Source organism: Cherax quadricarinatus, chromosome 23 (genome assembly GCF_038502225.1).
Source record: "Cherax quadricarinatus isolate ZL_2023a chromosome 23, ASM3850222v1, whole genome shotgun sequence".
Taxonomy (NCBI): domain Eukaryota; kingdom Metazoa; phylum Arthropoda; class Malacostraca; order Decapoda; family Parastacidae; genus Cherax; species Cherax quadricarinatus.
Genome location: NC_091314.1, coordinates 7,800,036 through 7,824,622, shown reverse-complemented (window position 1 = coordinate 7,824,622; position 24,587 = coordinate 7,800,036). Strand labels below are relative to the sequence as shown.

General features: G+C 37.5%; 1 protein-coding gene across 2 annotated transcripts in view; it reads right to left on the bottom strand.

Annotated features, from left to right (window-relative positions):
- Positions 1-4,092: 4,092 nt before the first annotated feature.
- The window catches only part of LOC128685648 (uncharacterized), a 33,059-nt gene continuing 12,564 nt past the window's right edge, over positions 4,093-24,587 (bottom strand). For both annotated transcript variants that reach the window (XM_070087838.1, XM_070087839.1), the window contains 3 exons: positions 23,322-23,536; positions 22,672-22,795; positions 4,093-13,465 (listed from right to left, as the gene is read on the bottom strand). In XM_070087838.1, coding sequence (XP_069943939.1) covers positions 12,819-13,465; positions 22,672-22,795; positions 23,322-23,531 — 981 coding nt within the window. In that variant the 5' untranslated portion in view covers positions 23,532-23,536 and the 3' untranslated portion in view covers positions 4,093-12,818. The remainder of the gene's footprint in view (positions 13,466-22,671; positions 22,796-23,321; positions 23,537-24,587) is intronic.

Sequence of the window (24,587 nt, the reverse complement as noted above, 5' to 3'; positions counted from 1 at the left end):
GGAACGGTGCGCTGTGAAGAAAGGAGTTGCGCAGATGGAGTAGAGGAGAGAGAAGGAGCAGAGGGTGGATCAGTGTCCATTGATGGTTTGGTCTCTGCAATATATTCAGAGATTGCTTCAAGTGTTTCAGAATTCAGAGACGTCGTATGGGAGACAATATTGGAAATGGTAGGGGGAGGATGAGTAAAGATTGGAACTGTAATGGACTGTACCAAGGTAGGGGGGGCGAAAGGGTGGAGGGAACTGGAGAAGCGTGGAAGGGGACAGAAGAGGCAGCAACCTGGGAGGTGGCAGAAGAGGAAGAAACTTGGGAGGGAACAGGGGAGGAAGGTACAGTACGAGGGGGAGGGTGAACCTCTACACTTGTAACAGAGCTAGTGAGAGGGGGAGAACCAGGTACAGAGACAGGGAAGGGAAAATGAGGAGGTGGAAGATGGGTAGGAGGTGTTAACGGACTTTTTTTTGACTTTTGAGAAGTAGAGGGACGATTGGGAGGAGGTGTCATACGAGATCTCGTCGCTACTGAGGCTTGTGAGAGAACACGAAGAAGCAAGATCAGACTGAGACTTTGAAGTAGGGACGTCTGAACCGAGGACAGCAAAAGAATTATCTACAGGAGTGACTATGGGAGAGGTAACCACAGAGGTGGGTGCAGAAGATGGGATACCAGAAGTGGGGGGACGTTTTGAAACACGGGAATAAGAAACACGAGGTAGTCTCCCTTGGAGGCGGAGATGAGAAACTGCCATGGCATAAGGGAGACCTTCTGCCTCTTTGAGGTAACGGACTTCCCGCTCGTTTAAGTAGACTTGACAATGGCGAGAGTACGAAGGGTGAGCCTCATGACAATTAAGGCAAGAGGGAGGTCGATTGCAAGACGTATTAGAATGGTCATCGGCACCACAGACTGGGCATTCGGCGATAGATCTGCAACATTTTGCTGGATGGCCAAATCGCCAGCAATTTCTACACTGTTGCGGTGTAGGGATCACCTTTCGAACTTGTAACCGATGTCCTGCAACATAAACTGAGGATGGGAGTTCACGGCTGTCAAAAGTTAAATGAGCCACATTGTTAGGGTATCGTCTCCGCCCGCGGGCAGGAAGAACGTAAGTGTCTACCTTGAGGATTGGGAGATCTTGGAGTTCCAGCTGTTCAAGAATGTCAGTGCCACATGTCTGGAAATTTTGTTGAACTATGGTATGGGGCAGAATGACGGTACCACTACAAGAATTGAGGGAATGATGCTTTTCAATAGTTACAGGAACAGTATCGATATGGGAAAGACGAGAAAGCTCATAAGCCTGGGTAGCATTCTGTACGGTGACGATGCGCGTACCGCTCTAAAGAGCATGAAAAGAGATATCTTTAGCAACATGGCGTAGGAGTGCCTTGCCAATACTGTGGTCAGAAAGATAGGCAGTAGAGGAAGTCGGTCGTAAAGTGAAGAATTTAGTCCATTGTGCAGTCTGAAACTGAGCGTGGAAAGGTAGTGAAGGACGTGTCGATCTTTTCTGAGAAGAACGAGAAGGTGGAGAAGTATCATCAGCAGGTAATTGTCGTTGTCGTTTAGGCGTGGGACCAGAGTTGGTCCGACGTGGAATGGGCCGGCGATTCGAAAATTGCCGCACCGTAGAGGGAGAGGCCGCAAGCATAGTTATCATGTGGGAGTTCGACACGTGGATTGGGTAAAGTAATACTCACGTAGGCTGGTAGTACGTATAATTACAGACAAGGTGAGTAGCGCCCTTACAGCCGTAACCTAGTCTCTCTGCTCTCTCTCGTACAACTGACTGACTGGCCACCCACAGTACCCATATGTGAGGGGGTCTTTGAATACTGCTAAGTCAGCACATGAGTTCAGACAGTGACTCAGGCAGAGACGGTTGGTCGTGAGTCAACTGGCACAGTGGTTACTGGTAACTGGTTACTACTACTGAGATAGTCAGAGGAGAGCGAAGGTCAGATAAATCGAACGAGTCAGTCGAGGCCTCAGTACCTGAAGCGGGTGAGGAAACAGCACCGGCAAGAGATACAGAGGCATGAGGAGTGTCTGAAGAGTGGTCCAAAGACGAGGCGGGGTCAGAACGGGGTGCGGTATCAAGAAGGGGCCCGAGGGTAGCAGGTTCATGGACTAGGGCTGCCATGGTTAGGTTACTTCTTTCTTTTTGTTTTTAAGGAAAAAAAAAAGAAAGAAGAAAATAAAAATAAAAAGAATAAAAAAAGGGGGGACCGGGGAGGGATAGTTCCCAGGAGGAATGAAAGGGCCAGAAATCTCCCTCCGCGCCCAAGAGGACCTCAGCACCGCAAGTAGCGCAGATGCAGCATGGAACCCGTGCCATACCCTACCCATCATGCCAGTAAACCGGCAATCCGGGATAGCAACCTCACATCTGCCGAGCTACATCGGTGGACAAAAGAGAGGGCGGCCGGAAATCCGCCACAAAGCATACCTCCTTCGGCCACCACCCCCGGAATCCGAAAGGTGGCTTCCAGAGATACACCCGTCGCCCGAGAGACACCCAAAGCCACCCTCCGGGATACCGGAGAGGGATCAGGACATCCCCAGGCAATCCAGATTCCACGGCAAACTACGCCACCGCCAGGAACCTCAATGGAATGGGATGGACCCCGGTACCCTTTCCCCTACCTAGGAACTAGCGTGCCTGTGGGGAAAAAAAAAAAAAAAAAAAAAAAAAAAAGGCCAAAAGGGAGGGGTGGGGAGGAGGAGGAAAGGAAAAAGGGGAGGATGGGATAGGGAGTGGGGGATTGGGGGGTAATTAGGTTCGGTCTGAGGAAGTAGACCGACAGGTCTAATTCCTCAGACCAAGAGCCTCTTCACCACGCCAAGGAGCCCCCCTTGAAGAGGTATTGTGAAGTAGATTAGTCCATTTCAGACCCCCAAACATACACGTACAAATGCACTTATATAAATACACTTACATAATTGGTCACATTAGGAGGTGATCATTAAGCGGGGGTCCACTGTAATCCTATCTCCCTACCCACCATGGAGCATAGAAAGGAAAGGTTCTTGGCCCTCAGGGGTAATGGAGAAATAAAATAGTGGTACCTAGAGTTTTAACAGCTCTCAACTTGAACAATTATGCAAGTGTATTTTTATAAGTGCTTTTGTAAGTGTATTTTTGGGGGTCTGAAACGGACTAATCTAATTTACATTATTCCTTACGAGAACAAATTCGCTCGGTATCGGCACTCGAACAGCCTTCTGGACTGAATTAAGTTCTAAACTCGAGGTACCACTATACATACAAATAACTATGAAGAAATCTTTCAGCAGTTTTGGAACCGAAGTGTACAATGTAATGCCAGCTTGATCTTAGTCAATAAAGACTGATTCAGTGGGATTGCCACAAACTTCCATTTTAACTTTTCCTCTCAACAAAGAGGCATGGTGCACATTCAGGCTGCAGTTCCAATGATAAGAGCAACTTATAAGTGAGGGGGAAATGGGAAATTTGAGTTAATACATATCATAAATCTCCATAGGTAAGTGGGAAAAGAATCCTTCCTCCACAAGCCATGCATGTCGTAGGCGGTGACTAAATTACGACGTGTAACATGAAAAACTTTCATTTCCTTTATAGGTCACCCTGCCTCGGTGGGAGACAGCAGAAAAATAAAATATATCACAAGTGCATAAGAGTTCTTAGTCAAGCCTTCTCAGGCATAAACTTCCTGATATGAGTAACACTAGCTACCACAGCCTATGGCATTATTATTTTTTTTATTTTTATTATCACACTGGCCGATTCCCACCAAGGCAGGGTGGCCCGAAAAAGAAAAACTTTCACCATCATTCACTCCATCACTGTCTTGCCAGAAGGGTGCTTTACACTACAGTTTTTAAACTGCAACATTAACACCCCTCCTTCAGAGTGCAGGCACTGTACTATCCACCCTGTCATACGCCTTTTCCAAATCCATAAATGCCACAAAGACCTCTTTAGCCTTATCTAAAACACTAGCTACCACAGCCTATGGCATTATTATACCATGAAATCTCCCACTACAAAAATGTGGCTGTCAACAGGGAAAGGAGGGTAACCATAATTTAAATAAAATATAAAAAACAATATGCATGATTTATTGTCTATATTAAAAATTATCACTAGCCAGTATTTCAAGTTAATTTTCTGTACTGGTGAAAAACATTAATGAAGAATCATCGAATAAGCCAAACCACGGTTGAAAGGTGTAAAGTAAATTTTCCATTTACATATTTACATCACATAAAACAAAAAGACACAAATACAGTAATGTATTCTTATTTAAAACCAATGTATTAATAGCTGAACACAATGTCATGTACTCATGATGTAATGTATAATTACAATTTTTTTTTTAGTGCACCTTTCATACATGGACTTTACATACCTTATTGGTAAAATAATAATATATAAAGGTAATATACTGTAAAAGAGTAAAATATAACACTTACTGGCAAGCAGAAGAAGAGAAAGTAGTTTTACGAATTTTCACATTCATAAGAAAGAGATGCACGTGTCACAGCAACAATACACAACCGTTGACAAGAAGACATACAGAGGGAGAGTAGCAATGACTTTCACAACTGAAGATATTGGTCCCTAATAATACAAACTCTACAAGATTATCAAACAAAGCAAATTTATTAATTAATGCATTGAACATCTAATTAACTAATAAGAAGCATTAATATATATCAAGATTATAAACACTACTTCAAAAGATGTTTGATTTTCACACTAATTGGTTCCTAAATTACCTATTTGCAAGTGCTGCTGTGTGTAACTGAGGTCACTTATAAGTTGGTGACCTGCTATACTCCAGTCACTAGAATCCCTTTACTTTTACAACAACCTGCTTGAATGATGCAATTATACCACTTGCTTTAGTAATGCTGAACAAGACTTCTATTTCAAAGAACTATTAACCCTTTGACTGTCGTGGCCGTATATATATGTCTTACGAGGTACCGTGTTTGGCGTATATATACTCATAAATTCTAGCGGCTTCAAATCAAGGAGAAAGCTGGTAGGCCCACATGTGAGAGAATGGGTCTGTGTGGTCAGCATGCACCATATAAAAAAATCCTGGAGCACGCAGTGCATAATGAGAAAAAAAAAAAAAAGACAGTTTTTTTTTAATTAAAATGCCGACATTGTGGTCTATTTTCGTATAGTATTTATGGTTGTATTCTCATTTTCTTGGTCTCATTTGATAGAATGGAAAACATATTATAGAAATAGAGGTGATTTTGATTGATTTTACTATAAGAACCTGGAAATGGAGCTCAAAGTAGGGGAAATGTTTGATTTTTGCCGATGTTCAAAAGTAAGCAAATGATGTCATTGTCCAATAAATGTCCAAGTAGCCATTCTAATATGCAGTCATGAATGGGTTGATGTTATTTATACAATTATTACAGTATTGCAGTAGTCTGCATAATAGTTAATCTTCTATTTTTTGTTTGAATAAAAATTCAAAATAGAAAGCAAGAGTAATATCAGAGGGGCCTGGAGACATGACTGATGAACAAAGAAAATGTTATTTTACAGCCAGGAATGTCTGCATTGCTCATTCTGGACCTTATTTTGAAATTGTCATTTTTTAATTTTCGTGAAATTGGCCAAATTGCAAATTTCTGACCACATTATTGGGTAGTTGAAATTGGTAAATGGGCAGTTTCTTGTACTCAATCGATAGAAAAAATGGAGTTCTAAAGAAATAGCTATGCGTTTGGTCGACTGGAACACTGGAATTAGCCTAAAATAGGGCTCAAAGTGGGCGAAATCGCCGAGGTCGCTAACTTTGCGAGAGCGTAATTCCATCAGTTTTCCATCAAATTTCGTTTTTTTGGTGTCATTACAATGGGGAAAAGATTCTCTATCATTTCAGAAGAAAAAATAATTTTTTTTTTTTAAATTTTGCGCCAGGAGACACCTCAGGATTGGGGGGTTGCGACAGTCAAGGGGTTAACAAATGAAAAGAGCAGCAGCAACCAAATTTATTACCAAAATTAATACTATATTTCAGGCCAAAAACAAGTCTCATAACACTGTTGAGTACACAGAACATATTTATATATACAGTACATACATATATATATATAACATGTGATAAGTACTGTATAATTCAACCACAGTCATATAGAGGCAGAGTTAGACTTCACTCTTTTGAGACCTCATCTTGAGGCCCTAAGCTGTAATTACCTTACGTATAAGTGCAGTCCAGAACTCAGACCCTTTTCATCAAACTAAGAAATGTGCAAGACCTGTAAAAGTAATCCCTACACAAAACTTTTCATTATCTCGATAAAAAAAAAAAAGGTAATTTTGTAACCAGTGGTGTCAAATGTGTTACAGATAATTTCAGCATCTCTGGGGTAAAAGTATTTGCAGGGAATACTTATTTAAGTAATGAATGTAAAAGTGTAGCGTTCATAGTGATCATAAAGTAGTAAATGGCATATCAAAGTATATTTGGTATCTCTTACTTCCTTTATAATAAACCACAATCATTAGACTACTGTATTCATTATAAATTTGTGCACATAAATGTAAGGCTTATGGTATAATTAGACGTAGTTTGTGCAGAAATTGTAGCATCATTTGTTCATATCTCTAATATTTTTGTCTCAACAGCTCAAGAATGTTTGGATTTAGTCCATATACGACAGTATATATCCTTTATCCCACTTACCAACATTTTTGCTCCACTTTGCTCGGTTATCTCTACAATTTTTGTAAATTGTAAGTAAATTTTCAATAACTAAACAAGAGTATAGATACAATATTGACTAATGGAAGAAATCAGGTAACATGATGCTACAACTTTTTATTAAATTCCTTACAATATCAGTCACCTGGTGAACAGGTGAATAATTATCAACATGAGAAGACACAATGGCATACTGCATGGCAATTTGATATCAATAAGGGATGCAGGTTAATTTTTAGTGGACTGTGTGATTCATGAACAAATTTTAGCTCAACTTACCAAGAGCTTCAACAGAAAAAAATCCAGCACTCATCTTCATTTAAAACAACAGTTGTGCAGAGTGAATATTCAGAATGAACAAGAATGAAATAGTGGAATTTAGCTGTAGTTATGGTCTGCAGTTAGACCTACTACACATAATGGAACCATAGCTATTACAACTCTTATTGAAACACACAGTAAACAACTAAATGCACAGTAGACTGTTATATTATACAGTAGTTATGTTCCTGAAAATGCCATTAGGTAAATCTGTGTTAGATAAACTGAAGAATTTATGGTTAAAATAGGGTTAAGTTCCTGGGAACCCCAATAAAGCCAAACAACTTTTTTTTAGACCTCCAGATCTTACAAAAATAAAAGTGAATATGTAATTATTGTTCATTGTTGTGATGTATTATGTTGTTTTATTACTTAAGACTACAAATGCAACAAAAATAATAGTATTTCTTACCTTAAATTGTGGGTGCTGGTGTTTGTTGATGACTGAAGAGAGTGGAGAGTTAAGCTGTGGCCCTACTGGGCTGAAGTGAATGGTAGAGGTTCTGGTACTGAAGTCGACAGCTGTACTGGAGTGTACATAAATTCTGTAATGGATTTCTGAGCTATTTTACCTTGCTGTACATTATACACCTCACAGTAAGACATAAGCTGGTCAAGTCAAGTCAAAAGTCAAGTCAAAAGTCAAGTCAAAAGTCAAGTCAAAAGTCAAGTCAAAAGTCAAGTCAAAAGTCAAGTCAAAAGTCAAGTCAAAAGTCAAGTCAAAAGTCAAGTCAAAAGTCAAGTCAAAAGTCAAGTCAAAAGTCAAGTCAAAAGTCAAGTCAAAAGTCAAGTCAAAAGTCAAGTCAAAAGTCAAGTCAAAAGTCAAGTCAAAAGTCAAGTCAAAAGTCAAGTCAAAAGTCAAGTCAAGTCAGATGACAGCCTGGGTTATTCATTGCACAAACTTGTATATTTACCTCATTCTTTATAATTGTACAAACTGATGCTTCATTAAGGCCATAGGCTCTCTTATTTAATATCTATTTTCTTTGTAACTCCAAGACTTAACACAAACCTTTCTTGCCACTTTCAGCAATACTCGTATGCTTACTGGCTGCCATGATTGCTTGGCAGATACAAGATATGGCAAGATCAAAACACAATTCACAAACATAGCTAGCTCCTAGAAGAGAATCATACTAGACACGTATGCGTATGCACGAAGGCTGGGATGGGGGTGTCGGGGGTAGCATGTCTCCCCCACTGACAATGGTTTGACCCACAGCCAGGCAGCAGCCTGAGCTGGGGAAATTTTTCTCCGCCCACAAACGGAACCGTGTTAAGTTAATTTTACGAAGTGTTGTATAAAATTATGCCGCAATTTTTCAATAGTGTAATAACCAAAACGTGGCAAATAAATCCATGTAATACAATTGTCTACTGCATTATAATACAATTTGTATAATTATAAAGAATGAGGTAAATATACAAGTTTGTGCAATGAATAACCCAGGCTGTCATTGTTTTATTTTAGAACTTTTTTTTTCCTAAGAGTAGTGCCCTAACATACTCTAATCCAGTCATCTGGCATTAAAAGATTTTAGAAAAGGCACAAGCTGAGAAATTCAAATTTTGGTGCATTCATAAGAGTCATCACTTGCTAATACTATTCTGAGAAATAAGCATTAGTAAAAAATGAAAAGGGGCAAAAAACCTGTTACAATGAAGAAAAAAAAAGCAATCACTAATATGCCAAAGTGGAGGCCAGAGAACCATTAAGGAAGGAAGAAGCTCACCCATCAGTTTTTCCTTACTGCAGTACAGACTTCCCTCATTATTAGTAATTTCACATGTGCAACATACATTAGCAATATGTAATCACAGCAGAATTAAGTGTTGATAACCTGAGTGAGTTTAGTACAACTGCTATTGCATAAAGTGAGGGGACACCAGCACTTTATTTCCATGGGTGACCGAGGTCAATTTATTACTTTTTAAATGTAGAGTATCACAGTGGCATAATTTGTACTCAAGTATTTTAAATACTTTTAAGTGCAATGAGATTACTTCCCCATAAAAGTAGGCCTTAGACAGAGATGTGTGATGTCACCATGATTGTTTAACATATTTATAGATGGGGTAGTGTTAGGGAAAGGGGCGAGATTAAATTATGGGGAATCAAATACAAAATGAGAGCTGACACAGTTACCTATTGCTGATGATACTGTGCTCTTGGGAGATTCTAAAGGAAAGTTGCAAAGATTAGTGGACGAGTTTGGGAGGGAGTGTAAAGGAAGAAAGTTGAAAGTGAACATAGATAAGAGTAAGGTGATGAGGGTATCAAACAATTTAGATAAAGAAAAATTAGATATCACACTGGAGGGAGGGAGTATGGAAAATATGATATGAATGTGTTCAGATATTTGGGGGTTGACTTGTCAGTAGATGGGTTTATGAAGGATGGGGCTAACCATAGAATTGATGAAGAAAAAAAGGGAAGTGGTGCTTTGAGGTATCTGTGGAGAAAAATCATTATCCATGGAGGCAAAGAAGGGAATGTATGAGAGTATAATGGTACCAACACTCATTTGGATCTGAAGCTTGGGTTGTAAATGCTGCAACAAGGAGGCTAGATACAGTGGAGATGTCATGTCTAAAGGCAATGTGTGGTGTAAATAGGCAGAGACTTCATAGTGTGGAAATTAGGAGGAATGGAGTTACTAAAAGGACTAGTTAGACATCTGAAGAGGGGTTGTTGAGGTGGTTTGGTCATTTAGAGAGAATGGATCAAAGTAGAATGACTTGGAGAGCATATAAATCTATAGGGGAAGGAAGGCAGGGTAGGGGTCATCCTCAATAAGCTGGAGGGAGGGGGTAAAAGAGGTTTTTTGGGCAAAGGTCTTGGACTTCCAGCAAGCGTGCGTAAGAGTGTTAGATAGGAGTGAATGGAGACGAATGGTTTTTGGGACCTGACGAGCTGTTGGTGTGTGAGCAGGGTAATATTTAGTGAAGGGATTCATGGTTGCTCTTTAATTAATGTAACAATTTCTATAAAAATATTACAATTGCTCTTGAAGATATCAAAAAACATACAAAGACTAGCTGCTCTTAATTGTATAGTGTAAAAATACAAATGTAATAGATTCTTCTAAATGTAATAACTCGTGTATGTACTGTATAAAGTCTATAGCTGCTCCTAAATATATCTAGTAACATACAAAGGCCATACTTATGTCTAAAGATATAAAACATACAAAAACCTTAGTTATTTGTAAATGTGTCAAAACACAAACAAGTCTTAGTAACTTCAGTACCATATACATCACTCATATAAACAACTTACTGTACCTACTCAATATAAAAAAGCTTTTAAGCTCTTTCAAGCTTTATTTAAATGCATTTCTAAAAGATACAGTAATCCTCATTTTGCAGTAATTCACTTAGTGCTATTTTACTTAATGACTAACATTACATTAGGGAACAGTCTCTCTTAGCAAGAACCAGTCCCCTTCCTAACTATTCCTTACAATGGCTCCTCATTATTAATTTCCAAGGACACAAGAAAAATCCACATAGTTTGTAGATAAACAAAAGTATCCATATACATGTATCATGACCGATTTTTACTTAAAAGAAATGAACCCATCACACAAATCAAATAATATAATGTACATTTTTTTAATACTCCAATTATCTCCCATCGAGGTAGGGGTCACCCGACAAAGAAGAAAACACTTTCGATGTTCCTCATTCAATCACTGTCTTCTAGAAGGGCAACATTACATTTCAGATGACCCACCAAACCGTAACATCCCCACCCTTCCTTCAGGCATTGTACTTCCTACTTCCAGGACTCAAGTCTAACTAATTGGCTTTTCTGTATCCATTCATTAATGTTTTCTTGTTCACACTCCAATAGCACATCAAATCATAAAAGCCACTTGTTCCTATCAAGCACACACACACACACAATCCTGTTGGATGTCCAAGCCCCTAGCAATTAAACCTCCTTTGCCCCCTCACCTCCAACCCTCCTGGGGATAACCCCTACCACTCCTTCCCTCCACCCCAGATTTATACACCCTCCTAGTCATCCTATTTTTCTCCATCCTTTCTAAATGTTCACCTCTATAACCCCTCTTCTGCTATATGAATAATACTTTTGGTAACTCCAATCTTCTCATAATCTACAAAAAAATAGCATTTTAAAAGAAAAAAATCCTCTTTACAAATATTTCTTGACCAATTTTTACTTAAAAAAATATTAGCCAACTAAATAGGCATCAAAAACTCGTACACAAAAAAAAATTATGGAACCAATTTAAAGCAATTGAAAAAACAATAAGTTAATTCTCTTTCTCTCTTTTATGAGCTGTAGTGCCCCCCTATCAAGGCAAGAATTGAATGTAAATTCTGTTTTTTAACTTTCAAAGCTATTAAGCTTAATGAACTTCAGTTCCTTCGTTGTTGAGTCACCCTGCCTCAGTGGGAGATGGCGGTTGTATTAAACAGTAATATAAATAAAATATAAATAATAAAAATAAAAAAATAATACCTCTCGCCCTTAACCCACATAATCTACAGCAACACTCGGCTCCACCACATATCTCGGGACATCAACCTATGAAGGCTGTCATCCCTGGTATGTGTTCTGTTCACTATACTATACTGTACTGTTGAAGTCATAATGCCCCAAAGGGAATAGCTCAATATTAACTGACAATTTGGAGATGGAGCTTGATAATGGTCCTAGATGGACTAAAATGTCATTTACAGTTTCCCCTCAAACTGTACAGTATTGTGCCTTTATTCTTTGTATTTTGTGGGGTGACAAACTCTAATAACAGGACCATGTTCTTATGTTTTCAATTTGCTAATGCCAAAGATAAGAGCCAAGAGGAAAATTATACAGGAAACTTTAACCAGGAATGTATCCAATAATAAAATGAAAGTGTTAAAATGAGATTTGCTTGGAGTAAATTTTGCTTAATCTCGTTTCTCGGGAATGCATCTTTGTAACAAGATTACTGCATATTATAAATATAAAATATATTGCACTTCAAGCCTTGACACAACTAAATCTAAAAAACAAAAAGAACATAATGCAGTAAATGCAGAAAATCTGGGCTGTGCTAAAGAAAAAATTACACTGAAATTATTGTATTAGCAAATATAAAATATTTTGTGCATACGGTGGCATGCAGTCAAAATATTTATAATATTTCATTCAACCCTTGTATTCTACATAAAATAAAAATTGTACAGTCTGCAATGTAATGCTGCTTCATAGACCACATTTAGAAAGCAACTGAAAAAAAAAAGAATTTTTAAACAAAAAAAAAAAAAAAAAAATTTAAACAAAAATATACGAGTTTCAAAAACTCATTACCTTGTCTTGTATAAACCAGTGGTTTTAACAACTGGACTCTAGTATCATAACATATGATACTCATACAAAAATGAATATTTAGAGTAATACACCAATATACTACATACAGTACGTACTGTAATATAAAAAATATTACATTATTAATACTGTACAGGTCCCAATAATAAATATAAAAGACTTTATTGCCTCATTAAAAAATCAAAATATAACAAACATTATGACCCGACTGTTCAATATATTAACAGCTTCACACTGTACTTGTTAAGTGATTTAAGACATAATTAAGTGCTGATACATTTAAACAAAAAATATTCAGTGTATTGAGTCTTCAAAATCTGTGATATAAAACATACTGTATAAGTACCCAAATAACCAAGTCATTAAATGCATTTTATTGGCAATTTTACAAGAATTACAACAACAGCAATGAAATCCTTAAAATGATATTTCACATATCATACATTCCATCAACAAGAAAATTCACATGTGCATAATGCCTTCTCATCCAAATATCCTTGAACTTCCGATACCCAAGAACCACCGTCACTGCTAGAGCTATACAGAGGAGTAACCCTAATATCACTGCTCCAAAATTAATATAGTCACTTTCAGAATCTGTAGTGGCAGCATCAAGCTCATCAGTTGCAACTGTTGGCTTGGCGTGGATTTCACCGAGCAATGGGTTACTGGTGGCAACAACAGAGGCAGTGCTACTATTCTTAGATATATCAGTCCAGCTTTTATTCTGCTCACTCACTTCTTTGTTATCTACATTATCTTTGTATTTTCCATTACTTTTTTCAGTGTTCTTTGATACAGATTGAGCAGCCACTGGACTTTGGTAATAAGTATCTTTAGATGATTTATCAGTGCCAACCTCTACACCTGTCAAAACAGCTTTTTCTTGCTGTGGGTCAGCCCCTTTTCTTGGATAAACAGATTGAGTGGATTGATCTGCATCATCATTAGGCATACTTATATTAAGCATACTTACTCCTTTCTTACCTACAACTGAAGGTTTTGGGTAAACTGCTTGTTTTCTTGGAACAATAGGTTTCTTGGTACTGTATCTTGAGTTGTCTTCCTCATTTCCCTCTGAAATCATATTGTCATCAGTGCCTGCTGTATTAAACAAGATTAGCTTACAAATTAAAAATCGGCTGCCGAACTTAAAACATCAGATTTTTATTAGAAATCTATCTGTACTGTAACGTCAATATTTCTAAAATACTTAAAAGCTAAGTAATATATAAAAAAATAGAGTACACTTCAGTTCCACTTAATATTAAAATGTTGGTATATCTACAAGTTATAAGCAGTAATTATGATAAATTAGACATGTGCAACTCTTGGGTATCTTTATTGAGGAAACGTTTCGCCACACAGTGGCTTCATCAGTCCATACAAAGGAGAATCTTGAACAGGAGGAGAATGAGGTAATCAGTCCCTCAACCTTGAGTCGACGTGGTCAGTCCATCAATCTTGAATAGAATACGGACTGATGAAGCCACTGTGTGGCGAAACGTTTCCTCAATAAAGATACCCAAGAGTTGCAAGTGTCTAATTTATCAACATGTCGGTTCTCTGAACCATTCATCTACAAACCTGTCAGACACTGCAACTTCTTGGGATCTTAATACAGTGGACCCCCGCATAACGATTACCTCCGAATGCGACCAATTATGTAAGTATATTTATGTAAGTGCGTTTGTACGTGTATGTTTGGGAGTCTGAAATGGACTAATCTACTTCACAATATTCCTTATGGGAACAAATTCGGTCAGTACTGGCACCTGAACTTACTTCTGGAGTGAAAAAATATCGTTAACCGGGGGTCCACTGTACTTGGGAATTCTCCGCTTGCCTAATTCTTGGGCACGACCTACTTCCACATTGAACAAATGTGACACCACCTATGACTGCTGCACCTCTCCTGCCAACGGTTTATAAGCTCCTTCTCCGCACGTATGCCGTATTCTATTCAAGATTGATGGACTGACCACATCGACTCAAGGTTGAGGGACTGATTACCTCATTCTCCTCCTGTTCTTCAAGATTCTCCTTTGTATGGACTGATGAAGCCACTGTGTGGCGAAACGTTTCCTCAATAAAGATACCCAAGAGTTGCACATGTGTCTAATTTATCAACATGTCGGTTCTCTGAACCATTCATCTACAAGCAGTAATTATGTACAATATGGCACAATACCGTACTATAAAAGTAACGACTTTGACTGTATATTAAAGAATAAAGACTGCCCGAAATATTTCATATAATGATTATGAGGTTGCAGGACAACAAATTTGCAAGAAAAATAATCATGAATAAAGTACAGTAAACAGCCAATCTAATGGATTAATTGGAGAAGAGGGTGTCTGCTAAATGTAAATGTTAAAATAGAGCAGGAAATGTATTCTACTGCATACATAATACACTACCATTACATGCACAACTAGCATATATATTGTAATAAACACTGAAAATAAAGGAATTAAAAGTATGGTAGGAGATGGCCAGTGTGTTACAAAAAGGAAGTGATTTTATTTAACTTCTGTATGAAGAGAAGACTGTTCTACTGCAATAGTAACAACAAACAATTCTGTACCCAGCAGATTTTGGCAGCTGTTTTCCAAATCAATTTGCCGAACAGTTTGTCCATTATTTCCAAAAGCTTTTTGTTTACTGAGCATCTGGCTCAGTGGGGTAAGTAGGGCTGGGGTTGGTGTGTGTATCAGTACAGGGGGAAGGACAGTGTGTCTGGAAGGTTAGCTTTACTGGAGTTGTTTGTTGTGGAGTACCTTCCAATTCTCGGAAAAATTTTCATCTGCTCAATGAACTGTCCACGGTCCTCAAATTGAAAGTCCTTTGTGTCCACAAGTTCGAAAAAAATTAAAAAATATTTTATCTTCTAAAATGGTAGAAATTTTTTTTCTACAGGTCGTAACACCAAAAACTTTAAATCTGATGTAAAGTACACTATTAATCAAGATGCACTACACTAGTACATATTTTTTGCTATACAGTCTCTCCTCACTTAACAACAGTTCCGTTCCTAAGACCATGTCAGTAAACAAATTGGTCACTAATCAAGGAGCAACATCGTATAATGGTAGTGGGTTTGTGTCAACCATCTTTGGTATTGTTTTAATGTCACCTTTGTACCATTTATAACATTTTTAGTATATTTTTCAATGTTTATGCAGTAGTGTACTGTATATTGTAATAAAAAGAATAGAGGAAACCAGCTCTAATATTTAGATGTGCATACTGATCACAGCCCCTGTCGTAAGTCCGAGTCGTCGGTAAACAAGTACGTCGCAAAGCGAGGAGAGGCTGTACAACTAATGGAAAATTTAAACAATTCTTTGAAAACCAAGAAAAGTGCGCTATTTAATTTCATCTTAATAAGAAAGAGTCCAAGAGTACTAGAAAACATTTTGTGATGAGGAACGAAAGCTTGAGTTCAGTACAGACCAATTCCACAAGTTGAAATAGAGCAGTCGGTTGCATAATAATAAATTTTCAGGTGAAAGTACAGTGGACCCTCGTTTTTCGTAATTATTCCGTTCCAGAGCATGTGACTATTATTGAAATTGACAATTTGTAAATCCATTTTCCCCATAAGAAATAATATAAATCCAATTAATTCGTTCCAGACACCCAGAAGTATCAACAAACTTTTTTTTTTACCTTATAGATTTACATGCACAAAAGAATGAACATTCAACATGACAGTTACCTTTATTGAAAACTGTTGTTGATGAATGGAAGACAGGGAGGAGGAGAGAGGGAAAGACAGGTTATTGTTTGGAAGGGGAATCCCCCTCCATAAGGACTCTAGGTCACTTCAGGGGTCACTGCCCTAGCTTAAATATTGATTTACATGCAGAAAAATTGCCAAATAAATGTAATGCACTAACAAAATATATAAATGAACATTTAACACCACACTTCCCTTTATTGAAGACACTTGTTGGTGTATGGCAGACAGGGCAGAGGGAGGGGAGACGAGTTTATTGTTGGAGAATATGACATTAATATCAACTCTACGGCTTATTTATCTATCACAATTCAGCTAATATGACAAACAATATTAATAGGTTGGTAGACAGCAACCACCCAGGGAGGTACTACCGTCCTGCCAAGTGAGTAAAACAAAAGCCTGTAATTGTTTTACATGATGGTAGGATTGCTGGTGTCCATTTTTCTGTCTCATGAACATGCAAGGTTTCAGGTACATCTTCCTACTTCTACTTACACTTAGGTCACACTACACATACATGTACAAGCATATACATACACACCCCTCTGGGTTTTCTTCTATTTTCTTACTAGTTCTTGTTCTTGTTTATTTCCTCTTATCTCCATGGGGAAGTGGAACAGAATTCTTCCTCCGTAAGCTATGCGTGTTGTAAGAGGCGACTAAAATGCCAGGAGCAAGGTGCTAGTAACCCCTTCTCCTGTATATAAATTACCAAATTTAAAAAGAGAAACTTTTGTTTTTCTTTTTGGGCCACCCTGCCTCGGTGGGATACAGCCGGTTTGTTGAAAGAAAGAATATTAATAACATAGAAACATGGAATATACTCTAGAATGAATAAAATAAGTCATTATGTATGTCACAATAGGTGTTCTTTTGGTGTTGTTGGGTGTACAAGGGTCACTGAGAGCATAAGCCGTCCATAATGGTAGTGAAGCAGCAGTTGAGGCGCCGGTATAACTCCAACAACACTGGAGGAGGAGTTAGTAGAATTGCTGAATCACTGAAGAAGGCACCCTCTACCACCATCACTACCACCCTCTACCACTATCACAACTGCTACCACTCTACCACCACCACTTCTGCATTTTTCTACAAACTTTTTCTTAACCCTTTCAGGGTTTTCGACGTACTAGTACGGCTTATGCACCAGGGTTATTGACGTACTAGTATGCCTAAATTCTAGCGAAAGCTGGTAGGCCTACATATGAAAGAATGGGTCTATGTGGTCAGTGTGCACAGTATAAAAAAAATCCTGCAGCACACAGTGTGTAATGAGAAAAAAAACTGACCCTGTTTTTGGATTAAAACAGTGACTTTGCACTGTATTTTCGTATGGTATTTATGATTGTATTCTAGTTTTCCTGGTCTCATTTTATAGAATGGAAGACATATTACAGAAATTGAGATGATTTTGACTGGTTTCACAATGAAAAGTACCTTGAAATTGAGCTCAAAGTAGCAGAAATGTTCGATTTTTACCAAAGTTCAAAAGTAAACAAATCATGCTAAGTGTCCAATACACGTCAACTGGCGAGTCCAATATTCTTTCACAAGTGCGCCGATATTATTTATACCTTTTTTTACACTAATGCAGTAGTCTGCATAACAGTAAATCTTCTAGTTTTTGTAAGAATAAAAATTCAAAGTGGAAAGCAAAAGAAATAAAAGAGGGGCCTGGGGACATGACTAACGAACAGAGAACTTGTTATTTTAGTGCCAGGAATGTCTTTCTTGTTTATTCTGGACCCTATTTGAAAATTGGCATCTTCTGAAATTTGTGTGCAATTGGCAAAATTGCCAATTTCTAACCACTTTATTGGATAGTTGAAATTGGTAAATGGGTGGTTTCTTGTACTCATTCGATAGAAAAAAATGGAGTTCTAGTGAAATAAATATGATTTTTGTCGACTAGTACACAGGAACTGGCCAAAAATAGGGCTCAAAGTGGGCGGAATCGCCGATGTTTACACATCGGTGAGACCGCTAACTTCGCAAGAGCATAATTCTGCAAGTTTTCCATCAAATTTCATACTTTTGGTGTCATTATGATCGAGAAAAGATTCTCTATCATTTCATAAGAAAAAATAATTTTTTTTTTCCGAAAAATTTTCGACCCTGAGAGAAGGCCTCTCGACCCTGAAAGGGTTAAATTATATGTTTCTCAGATTCTTTACCAAAGGGCTGGCACTAGAAGCTTTCTTTTGAGCCATGGCGACTTATTTAGCAGTTGCAAGCACTAAAACGAATGATTATGAAATGTATCACATGAACTTGTGGGATCATCCTCACTCACTGATAAACAATGGCACACTGGCTGGGAATGGAGTGTGAGGCGGCTCAAGGCCATGTGTACACGTCCCAGACAAACGACTATTTGCGAGTCAAACGACGATTCACGAGTCAATGTTTTGATGAAAAAAGTTAAGATTTCCGAAAATTACGACTTTCGAGCCTTACAAAAAACGAGAGTCCACTGTACTTCTGCTGACCATACAGGATAAAGGAATTTCCTTACTGAATTGGAGGAAATTATTTCTAAGGGTGGCTTCGAGCCAAAGAAAGTTCTTAAAACTGACAAGTGTGGGACTGCATATGCTAATATAATGTTATATTATTGTGTCCACAGAGCCCCTGCCTTTCAGAGTTTATTCTACACATTCTTTAACATCTCTCACTCTAGTAAAAAGATTTAAGAAAACTCTACCGGTGAAAAGGCACTTAGTGTAGTGAGGTCTTTATTAGTATAACATTTCACTCAGGAATGGGCTTTATCAAGTACATATACTTGATAAAGTACCTGTACTTGATAAAGCTCACTCATTTGTGAAAAATACCAATAAAGACTACACTAAATTAAATGTTTTTTTCACCACTTCTTAAAATCAAGCCTTTTTTGAGTATGGATATCCAATTCCAGATAAATTATGTACCTCTGCAATACGTACTTCAACTATTATTAACAGCATGGGGTTTGGAATGCAAAATATAGCTACCACACAAGATATATTAAATCCCTTATAAGGAGTGGAAGAAACAATGCAATATGCACAAGAAAACAGTAGATCACTTAAGGAATGATGCAACTCAGAAATTGTAGCAGAGTAATGAGTGCTGCTTCAGTATATATTGCTACTAATAATAAGAGACATAATGGGTGCTGTGGAGTGTGAGGAAGGAAACATTAATGAAGTTTTCAGGGAAACCGGTTAGTCAGACTTGAGTTTTGGAAGTGGGAAGTACAGTGCCTGACCTATGGAAGGCTTGGGATATTGCAGTTTGGAGGGGCATCTGAACTGTAGTATATCAGCACACTTCTGTTATGACAGTGATGGAGTGAGTGATGATGGAAGTGTTTCTTCATTTTGTGTTAGCCCTTCCTCGGTGGAAGATGGCCAGTGTGTTAGATAAAAATGTACAGCCTCTCCTCACTTAACAGAGTTCTGTTCATAAGACCATGTCAGTAAACGAATTCATCGCTAAACGAGCATACTATAATAGTAGTGGGTGTGTGTCAACCATCTTTGATATTGTTTTAATGTCACTTTTGCACCATTTATAACATTTCTGGTACATTTTAAATGTTTATACAGTAGTGTACTGTATATTGTAATAAACAGAATACAGGAAATCAGCTCTAATATACATTATTTAGGTATGCATACTGGTCAGAGAGCCCGTCGTTAAGTCCAAGTCATTGGTAAACAAGTATATCAGTAAGTGAGGAGAGGTTGTATTGGGTTCTGCTTCCCTAAGTTACAAAAGTTGCCCATTTTACTAATACAGTGGACCCCTGGATATCGTAGTAGCCGGATTTTGTAATATTCGGAAAATGTAACGTTTTTTCGTCAAAATATTGGATCAGTGACAGTCACTGAGCTCAGTAACAGTCATTCATCACAAACACATCTGCACAGCAAGAGTGGCCCAACACTCAGTGTGCCATTGTTTATCAGCCTGTGAGCATGATCCCACGAGTTCATACGATGCATTTCGTATTATTCCATTCCAGTAGTACTTACAACTGCTAAATAAGCCACCATGGGCCCAAAAAAGTTATTAGTGCCAGCCAGCCCTTTGGTAAAGGGCTGAGAGAGAGAGAGGAGAGAATGTGCCTACTTCAGTGATTCTGCGATATGTACGATACTAAAGCAGCAGGCGGCGATAAAGGCTATAGTGCCAGCCAGCGATAAAGTGTAGCATTAACAGTGTAGCAAGTTAAGCAATTAATCGATAGAAAAAGGACAGCACAAAACTGACTCCTCCAGTGTTGGAGGTATATAGGGCTACTGACTAACACTGCTGCCTCTGCTGCTGCAATCACCACCACTATGTAAGGCTTATCTTTCAGTGGCCCTTATACATCCAACAACAAACAACAACACTCGTCACATATGTAATGACATTTTATTCATTCTATGCTATTAATATTGTTTATTATGTCATATTAGATGAATTGTGCTAGATAAATAAACCGTAGAGTTGATATTAGTGTCATATTGAAGGACTATCTTGTCCTGTCTCCAAACACACTCCCTTGCCGCTGCCACAATTCCTAACATACTCCAGCAACAGACCTCTCTGGAATACTTTTTTGAGCAACAGGGGTCCAGTGACTCTCAAGCTGGTCCTAGTGGCATTAAAAAATAAAGAAGGGAAGTAACCCCAGAAAAGGACTTGGTACCTGAAGTCTTTATGGAAGAGGATTCCCCTTCCAAACAGTAATTTCTCCATCCTCTCTCCTCCTCCCATCTTCAATACACTAAGACGAGTCTTCAATAGAGGTAAGTGTCATGTTATTGTTTTAATCTTCATGTCTCATTGTTTTCTGTGTAGGTAAATGTATATTTCATGTAATAAAATTTTTTTTAACCCTTTCAGGGTCCGTCCCGTAGATCTACGGCTTTACGTTCAGGGTCCAAACCGTAGATCTACGCCATGAGCTCAGCTCACTCTGATAAACTGTGAGTGTTACATTTGGGCCTAGATATGAGAGAATACATCTATGTGGTATGTGTGCACCACATAAAACAGATCCTGCAGCACACTGTGCATAATGAGAGAAAAAAAATGAAATCATGATTTTTCGATTAAAACAGCAACTTTGCAGTGTTTTTTCGTATGTTTTTTATAGTTGTATTTGCGATTTCTTGGTCTCATTTGATAGAATGGAAGACATATTACAGAAATAGAGATGATTTTGATTGGTTTTAGCATTGGAAATGGCTTGAAACTTAGCTCAAAGTAGCGGAAATGTTAAATTTTTGCCGATATTCAAGAGTAAACAAACGACCTCACACGTCTAATACACGTCAGCTGGTGGGTCTAATATACATTCACAAATATGGTGATGATATTTATACAATTATTACAGTATTGCATAACAGTAAATCTTCTATTTTTTGGTGTGAATAAAAATTCATTATGTGAATAAAAAATCAAAATGGAATTTATTTGTAAAGCCTCAAAACATAACTAATGAACAGAGGAAATGTTAGTTTAGTGCCAGGAATGCCTACATTGTTCATTCTGGACCCTATTTTGAAATTGGAATATTTTGAACTTTGTGTTAAATTGGCCAAATTAACAATTTCCGATCACTTTATTTTGTAGTTGAAACAGTTGACTTGGCGATTTCTTGTGCTCAATCGATAGAATAGAAGTAATACTAGTGAAATAGCTAAGAATTTGGTTGATTGGAATAATGTAATTGGCCTAAAATGGGAGTCAAAGTCGGCAAAATCGCCGATTCGTAAATATCGCTGACACATCAAAATTCGCGAGAGCATAATTTCGTCAATTTTCCACCAATTTTCGTACTTTTTGTTTTATTACCTTCACAAAAAGATTCTCTACGATTTCATAAGAAAAAATAACAAATTTTTTTTTTGAAATATCTTGGACACTGGTGCGTGACTCCAGATTTGGGCCTTGGACCCTGAAAGGGTTAATACTTTTGGGTGTCTGGAACGGATTAATTGGATTTACATTATTTCTTCTGGGGGAAAATGAATTCGGAAATCGTCGAATTTGGCTTTAGTCGCACTCTCTGGAATGGATTAATTACAATAACCAAGGGTCCACTGTACACTGTAATTCAAACCCATATAACATCAAAACAAGTACAGTGCAATATCATTAACTGATGAACAAGTAAGGTCAGGTCATCAAGAGGTTTGTCTGAATTCTGTAATAGAATATAGAGAAAATTACAAAAATCACTAAACAAAAGAGACAATGTAGTAAAAATATATAAATAATTAATGAATATGTAAACTTCAAGAAAATTAAAATTTAAGTAACTGGCACATAAATTAAATATTTAAAATGATAATTCTCACTAGTAATTGCATCATTTAAGTTAAAGTATTTCATTTAAATAGTCTACATTATTCCAGAGCCAAAATATACCAGCAAATGATAATAAAGACTATATGCAATAAAAACTTCTTGCTGCTGAATTAGATGTTGATAAAGTGATGTCAAAAAAAATTCTTAAGTGAGGCACTAAACAGTATTGCACTATACATATTTAGTTACCTTCAATCTTGACACTCCAAGGTGAAGGCAAGGGCTCTGGTACTTCAGTTGTTGTCACTTCTTGATCGAATCTCTTCTCATCTTCTTGGTTTACTTGTACTGTTGTCTCTTGCACATCAGACATCTGTCAAATGACCGTGTGATAGTTAAACATGATTAAATTATTTTAAAGAATATTGAAAGTCATGTTTATCTCGATTTTCTTGCGACTCTCAGCCAAAGCTTACTTAATATTAATTTTGGAATTTCCTGAATTAGCCATATATTGGTCTCAGTTACGCACAATTTTAGAAGCACATTCTCATGTTCTGAGTTGGTCACTTTTTACGTGCACAATAAAGTGAAACAGATTTCCTTTTTTTCCCCCTTTCCCATTCTCCCCATTTCATAACCTCCTTCCCTTATCCACCCCTCTCTACTCCTTACCTCTTGTCTTTACTTCTCTCCTACCTTTTTTTATCTCTTTTCTCTTTCTCCCTTTTCTCCTTTACTCTGCTTCTCTCTCTCAGCATAATGTGATGCACTCAGGGCAAAATGCTAGTAAAAAAAAAAGCCACATAACCACCAAATCAAATAAAACAAGCTAATTATTAATAATAATCAATATCTCAATATTTCTATCTCTGTATTTTTCCTGATCTCTTACTAACCTGCATTTTCACTTCAGCATGGTCTTCATATTCATGTAATCTTGGCAAGGGGGTTTTTGCCAGTTGTTCTGCTGCAACATTCAGTTCATCTAATTTTCTGTCACTTGCATTTGGATTACTAAGGGACTGTAGATCATGCTCATCAGTCTCATTAGCATACACTGCCACAGCCAGCAGCACTGCGACAAAACCAGCTCTCGTCACTCCCATTGTCCCTGTAGTAGGATTTTTATTTTAAGTACTATATACATAAAGAAATTGCAGATTCTAAAACTCAATGAACAATGGTGTAAGCCAAAAGGCAGTAAGAAAGATGCTATATTTGCAATAAAACCTTCATTATACTTCACCCTACGTACTTGATAAAGGCTGATCAAGGTCAAAACATTGCAAGAAAATTTCACTGTGAATATGAGTGTCTTTCTCACATTCTAAAACTAACTGTTTATTCAATAATTTAAGTAAAGTTATGTGTAGCTTATCTACACATAAATTTAACATGAATTTGCCATAACTTTAGCCTAAGAAAGAACTAATTTTTACCTACTCTATCATGAAAGTTCACTGTATAATTATTCAGAACAGTTTGAATTCAATTAAGTATGTAAATCTTTCTTCTTTCAACATACCGGCCGTGTCAGGTATACAGAAGTAAGATTAGCGACAAGATTGGCCCACTTAAGAGTAACTCTGGTCAGATCACTGACGGTGATAAGGATATGTGTGAAATTCTAAATACCTACTTCCTCTCAGTTTTCACCCAGGAAAATACTAGCGATATTCCTGAAATAATAGATTATGTAGAACAGGATGATAATAAACTATGTACAATTGTGGTAACTAGTGACATGGTCCTCAGACAAATAGAGAAACTAAAACCTAACAAATCCCCAGGCCCTGATGAACTGTTTGCAAGGGTGTTAAAGGAATATAAAGAGGAACTTAGCATACCTTTGGCTAATCTTTTTAACATATCACTACAAACTGGCATAGTGCCTGATAAGTGGAAAATGGCAAATGTAATACACCTACCATCCGACTTACGACCGAGTTCGGTTCCGAGAAACCGGTCGTAAGTCGAAATGGTCGTAAGTTGAAATTTACTACTGAATATCAACAAAACATTTTTGTAATGACTTTATTTTATTGTTTTATTTTGGTATTTCATGTTTTACTTTACATTTACTTTTCATGTTGTTAGTACTGTATTTTATACTGTAAGGTTTAGGATAAACACTGTGTACAACACAAATAGTTGTTTATTTC